Source organism: Citrus clementina, unplaced genomic scaffold (assembly GCF_000493195.1).
Source record: "Citrus clementina cultivar Clemenules unplaced genomic scaffold, Citrus_clementina_v1.0 scaffold_1, whole genome shotgun sequence".
In the NCBI taxonomy this organism is placed as follows: Eukaryota; Viridiplantae; Streptophyta; class Magnoliopsida; order Sapindales; family Rutaceae; genus Citrus; species Citrus x clementina.
Window position 1 is genome coordinate 16,450,402 of NW_006263303.1, and position 6,000 is coordinate 16,456,401.

The window sequence follows — 6,000 nt, forward strand, 5'->3', positions numbered from 1 at the left end:
TTTCATAAAAATTTAAAAAAACAATCACTGATTTATTTATATAAATTTGGATAATTTAGAAAATATATTTAAGGAACTTATCTAAATTTCACAAAAGCCTAATGCAGATTGTTGAAAGGGTTGTATTAATTCTATCTCCCCACGGGTTTGACTTTGTAATTTTTAAATAACTTTATCTAAAAACTTTAATTTGAGTCTTGCCCACTCATTTACCTTTAAAAAAAAAAACACACACACACACACACACAATTGTAAGTATTTTCATTTTTAATTTTTATTAATCTTACAATAGTTCATCGTGAAAATAAATTTTGAAAAAGAAAAGTGGAGAATTAGTTAATATATGGATGCCACGTGGCAAAACAGCCTTCCCTGCGGACAAAACGCAAACACGTAGTGACAGTCCCACACTCGCACTTCATTTAACTCCGGCCTACAAAAGCATCTCAAACACGCTGCTGAGTACTAGCAAACACGCAATTCAATACCAAAACCAGAACCAAAATGCAAATCCTAAAAGCCCGCAAGAGTGCTAACGACTATTTGGTTAGTCCGTTACGGTTCGTGCGATTCCTGGTTACCACTAGCTGCAGGGCAGTGGTGCTGCCGCGGTTTGGGGGGCCGGAGGTCCTGGAGGTGCGGCCAAATGTGGAGGTTCCGGATCTCAAGCCCAATGAGGTCCTCGTTCGTACCCGAGCTGTCTCTATCAATCCACTCGATACAAGAGTGAGTGAATTTTAAATTTTTACTTTTTATTCGACTTCAAATTTAAATTTTTTGGCTTTCATTTTGTTAATCTAAAAACCTTTTCTTTTTTTTTTCTTTTTTTTGACGTAATTGTTAGCAAATGATAATGTTTTGTTTTTAATGTAAACTGATGATCGTGCAGAGAGAATTGCATCAAACAGCATAAATAAACGTGATCAGAAATGTCTAGCGTTTATACTCTGAACAATCGTTGGGTCAACTTGATTTTGCAGCTGTTGATTAATAAGTGATTTAGGGTTCGCTTGCTATTGGATTTGAGTCCGATGCAGTTTATTGGTTAGTTATTAATATTTAAGATGATATGATAGTTTCAGATGAGCTGCGCAATCAGTTTGTACTCAAGTTGGGATTATCAAAATGTAATTACTAGTGGGTAGCGGGTGTTTAACGGAACCCTTTAGCTGCTTCAGTTTCAAAATTTAGGATAAGCGCATCAGTCACTAACTTGACCTTGGTTTGGGATTTTATACTGTTTTTGTCGGCTACTACAAATGTGTTCTTGAAATTGTTGTGAAAAAGTTCGGCCAGGCCTTGGGATTGTAATTTGTTAAATATTCACAATAATCATTCTTTCAGATGCGATCAGGCTATGGTCGTTCGATATTTGAACCACTTCTACCTCTCATTTTGGGTCGCGATATTAGTGGTGAAGTTGCAGCTGTTGGAGCTTCAGTGAGGTCGCTGACTGTCGGGCAAGAAGTGTTTGGTGCATTGCATCCAACTGCTGTGAGAGGCACTTATGCTGACTATGCTGTTCTGTCAGAAGATGAACTCACTCCAAAGCCAGTATCGGTTACTCATGCGGTAAGTTTTAAACTAATTTTTTAAAATCTCGAGCTGAATATTTGTTTCTTATTACTGTTTATAGCTTATGGTTTTGCTTTTAATATTGTTGGATGTACTTTGTCAGTTGTTTTTGCTCTCTGCATTAGCCATGTCTGAGTTGTATAACATTTGGCACCAAATGTGGTGCTTGTGTCTCCTTTTGGTTAAATTGAGAAGTATCAATTTGGGAAGCTTTTCTTTTAAGCTGAATGATTAAAAACATTGTTTCTCTCATTTGTTAATTGCCTTTTCCTTGTAGAATATGATTTAAATAGTTTAATGTGCTCCTGTAGGATGCAAGTGCAATTCCTTTTGCTGCACTGACTGCATGGCGTGCTCTAAAATGTGCTGCTAGGATGTCTGAGGGGTATGTTGATTTTGCAGCTCCTTAAATTTTTTTTTTTTTTTTTTTGGGTTTGGGGGGTTGTGGAAGGAGCCTATGGTTTTATTTTATTTTATTTTTTTCTGTAATTGAATTTATGCCGTTTATTCTTGCTGATGCTGCAATGAAACTGCATCAAGTTGTTTTCTATTTGGATGTTTGGCTTCCAATTTATTTTTCTTCGCTTGTCCTGAATTTTGTGGTGGGAAATTATTGTGGTGTCTCTATTTTATTGCTGCTCGTCTTCAACAGCATTCACAATTATTGGTTATGTTCCCATCCATCTGTGTGATACACAAAAAGAGAGGGGAAAATATATATATATATATATATATCTCCTGTGTAACACCCCGCCCTGCCTCCCTGGCTATCATTTGCTGATAAACTTTTCTGGCCCATTCGTAAGAAAAATTTTGAGCAACCTTTCATAACCTACATCAAAGGTTTATGATTAAAGGTTAATAGCAATTTATGAAGCCTGCACCGTCATTGATGTTTTAACTTTTAAGTGCATCCCATCTTCTAATTTCAAATCAGCAGTTACCATGTTAACTTGAAGATTATTTCCATACTTCTTTTTTTTTTTTTTTAAATTTTGAAGCTGATGAAAATTATGATAATCCCAAATCTTAAAAAATTTTATTTTATTTTTTAGTTCAATCATTATTAATTATTGTTCTTATCTCCACAGGCAAAGGTTATTAGTTCTGGGTGGTGGAGGAGCAGTAGGTTTTGCTGCAGTACAGTTTTCAGTAGCTTCAGGGTGTCATGTTAGTGCTACTTGTGGAAGCAAAAGTATAGATCGAGTACTGGCAGCTGGTGCTGTGCAAGCTGTTGACTATTCTTCTAAGGTGATCAACTTTGAGTTGCTTCACCCTATATTCTGCTTTTGATAATTTAGATTCCATATCTGGATAATTAAAGTGATTTTTTTTTTAAATTATGGTTAGTGTTTAGGATTTATTTTTCTAACCAGTAAACATATTTTATTCTCAGGACATTGAATTGGCAATAAAGGGGAAGTTTGATGCAGTTTTGGACACTATTGGTGCTCCAGAAACTGAAAGATTGGGCCTCAATTTTTTGAAGAGGGGTGGACATTATATGACACTTCACGTAAGAAATTAAAGTCTGTTCATTATTTTTTGTTAAAAGAACCTTTTAGGGTAATATATTCTACTGTTTCCACATAAGCAATTAATGATTATATTTACATCCTTCTTTAAGGGCGAGACAGCAGCATTGGCTGATCATTATGGACTAGCACTCGGGCTGCCTATAGCTACAACTGTTCTACTGAAGAAACGGATGCAAACTTGGTATTCTTATGGAATAGGTATTGGGATCTATGTACTAAAAATACCTTCTATGTACTACAAATACCTTGAGCAAGAAATATGCAATTATATTTTTATTTCTTTTGCCAAATTGTGGATCTAAGTTCCCTTTTTCAGCTAAAATACTTTTCTTCTTTTACCCTCTATGTAGGTTGTTTATAGTTAGTTGAATATGATAATCAGACTATGGTGACCTTGGATCATTGCTATCTTTCAATTGGGTTCGCAATTGCTGAGCTTAGCTGCACAATGTACATCTACTCTAGAGAACATTGAATGCAAAAATCTGGTCTGTTCACTTGTGAAAAGATGTTGGGGATTTAAGAAGTAACAACGTTTAGTCAACAAATTATCTTCTTTGCACGATATGAGAATCAATGATCTCCTAGGGCTTTGTCATCTTGTTCCCTAGGGGATAAGCCAGTTTGGCCTCTAACAGAGGAAGCGAGAGGTCAAAGGTTCAACTCCCCTCACTCCAACCTAGGATAGTGATTAATTTGATTTTGAATGGCTAGGGTGGGGCGCATGGTAACTTCTTCTTCTTCTTCTTTTAAGGTATCCCTCCCTGCCTCCTGCTCCCACGAGGAAGAGAGTTATAAGATGGCATTCTGGTGGAAGCTGCTTCCATGGCTGACCTAGGCATTGGTGATTTTTTTTTTTTTTGAGGATAAAGCCTCTACTAAGAATCTTGTATGGAGAAACTTCATGCTAGAAAATGCTCATTCTGTTGTTAGGGATCTTGATGTAGAGCAAGAAATTGAAGGAATGCTAATTAGATTGAAATTTATAATATTTAGGAATATTTTAATTAATTTGTATTCTAGTTTAATTTGGTTTCCTATTTAGAGTTTTATTGTTTATGCATTGCTTATTTGAGTTGTATTCCTAATTTAGGAATAAGTCTTGTTAAAATGGAATTTCTAGTCAAATTAGGATAATTCGTAATTATTATAAGTAAGTGTCTTTTGTAGCTTTGCAAGTAGACCTTGATTATTTGCTATTAATTATTTCTTCTAATAAACTCTAGATTTGAGTTCAATAATTTTTTCAGGTATTAGAACTTTGTGTGAGTTTTTGAGTTTAGTTAATTCTTGGCATTTTGCGGAATCAACGAGTTTTAACCCTCTAGGCTCATGGTATTCTTTCGAATCAACGTAAATTTAGGTTGTTCCTTTATTCTAGTATTCTCAAGAATCAACATAACAATAGAACATTAAACTTCCGCTGCTTCAGATCTATTATGCATTGGAACCATTTTTGTCTTACTAGAGAAAAAGACTGTTTATTTTTTTATAATTATACGGGTTGTGATGTGAAACAGAAGGATGTTGTATTCAGTTATCAGACCAATTTTGCCTTAAGACTCATTAGCATGCTGCAGTGGTAATGTGGACTTCCAGTAGCACTACATAGTACATAAGAAGAAATCATGGGGTTTGATGAATTAAATCCTTTGGGCATAAGAGTTGGAAGACTCTAAATATGTACATAGGTGGCAACTAACTAGTTATTCCACTTTCTTTTGCATCCATTTCTGGTTTCTTTGAAACACGAACAATATAAATTTTACAATTCTTTACGTTATTTATGCCTTCTTATGCTGCAAAAAAGAGGATGTTGAGTATTATTTTCACTGAGTAATTGCTTCCCATGTTAAATGTGCAAACCGTCATGCCTAGATGATTGACCAGTTCTCTTTTTTTCAATTGTTGATCCAGACTATTCATACATATACATGCGGGCTGATGCAGAAGGGTTAGAGGAGATTCGCAGGCTATCTGAAACTGGAAAACTCAAAATACCTGTTGATAAAACATTTCACATGACGCAAGTAAGAGAAGCTCATGAGGCCAAAGACAAGAGGCTCATTCCTGGTAAAGTAGTTCTGGAATTTGATTGATGATTGAAACTATTGACACCAATATGCCTTCAACATTTCTGCAAATGGTTGTAAGGTCATCACTGCTCTTTTGGCCCACTTTACTCCTTAAGCATTACCGGTATGTCTAGAAAAGTAGGTTTTGCCATTGATGACTATCAATATCCAATCGACAATCTGTAAATATTTGAGAAAGTATCGTCTGGTTTAAGCTCAAGTGGTGATAGGATAAGTGGGTTTAAATAGATCTCTTGTTCTGAAATTGCCTTGCAGAAAGAAGAAAAAGAATTCTACATTTTCTCGTATGTATAGTTGCCTTCTATTCTGGAACTATATGATTTTGTAGTTAGATGGGTATCAGTAGATAATGATCTATGGGATTTTACCTTTGTAAACTTAAGGGAACTACAGTAATTCCAGTCACCGGATGAGTAGAGTAATAATTGAAATTAAAATTGCCATGCAGCAAAGTAATGCATGGTGTTGTTTACTTTGTAATATCAGTTAGTCATCTCCACTTGTGTCGTGTGATTTCTGATAATTGATTTGCCAAAATTTGTAATAACCTAAAACATTCATTCACGTTGAAAAGTCTGCTCAATCTCTTTGTGCTTTAAAGTTTCCATATTCTGAAGTCTCTGCCTGTCGATCTGCAACACACTTTAGTCATTATCGTTCGTTAGTCATTACTAAAAAGTATATATTATTGCAATGGAGTGAGCATTCACACATGTTCAATCGGCAATGTGACTCATTGAGAACATTTTTGTTTATTGATTGTTACAGTAATTAAATAACTAGTTGGTTTT

The 6,000-nt window shown here is 35.2% G+C and overlaps 1 protein-coding gene across 1 annotated transcript; it reads left to right on the forward strand.

Annotated features, from left to right (window-relative positions):
- The first annotated feature begins 390 nt into the window (after positions 1 to 390).
- On the forward strand, positions 391 to 5,796 carry LOC18054011 (reticulon-4-interacting protein 1, mitochondrial). Its single transcript, XM_006451700.2, has 7 exons — positions 391 to 726; positions 1,345 to 1,572; positions 1,887 to 1,960; positions 2,667 to 2,826; positions 2,972 to 3,091; positions 3,203 to 3,311; positions 5,031 to 5,796. Exons 1-7 carry the CDS (start codon positions 505 to 507, stop codon positions 5,210 to 5,212), a joined length of 1,095 nt encoding a protein of 364 aa, XP_006451763.1. The 5' UTR covers positions 391 to 504; the 3' UTR covers positions 5,213 to 5,796.
- Positions 5,797 to 6,000: the final 204 nt, after the last annotated feature.

Excerpts from the sequence above, each read along its gene's own strand:
- LOC18054011 (XM_006451700.2), top strand. The coding sequence starts at position 505 with ATGCAAATCCTAAAAGCCCGCAAGAGTGCTAACGACTATTTGGTTAGT. Across the intron at positions 2,827-2,971 it reads CTGTTGACTATTCTTCTAAG|GACATTGAATTGGCAATAAA; the intron begins GTGATCAACTTT and ends TTTTATTCTCAG. Across the intron at positions 3,092-3,202 it reads GACATTATATGACACTTCAC|GGCGAGACAGCAGCATTGGC; the intron begins GTAAGAAATTAA and ends TCCTTCTTTAAG.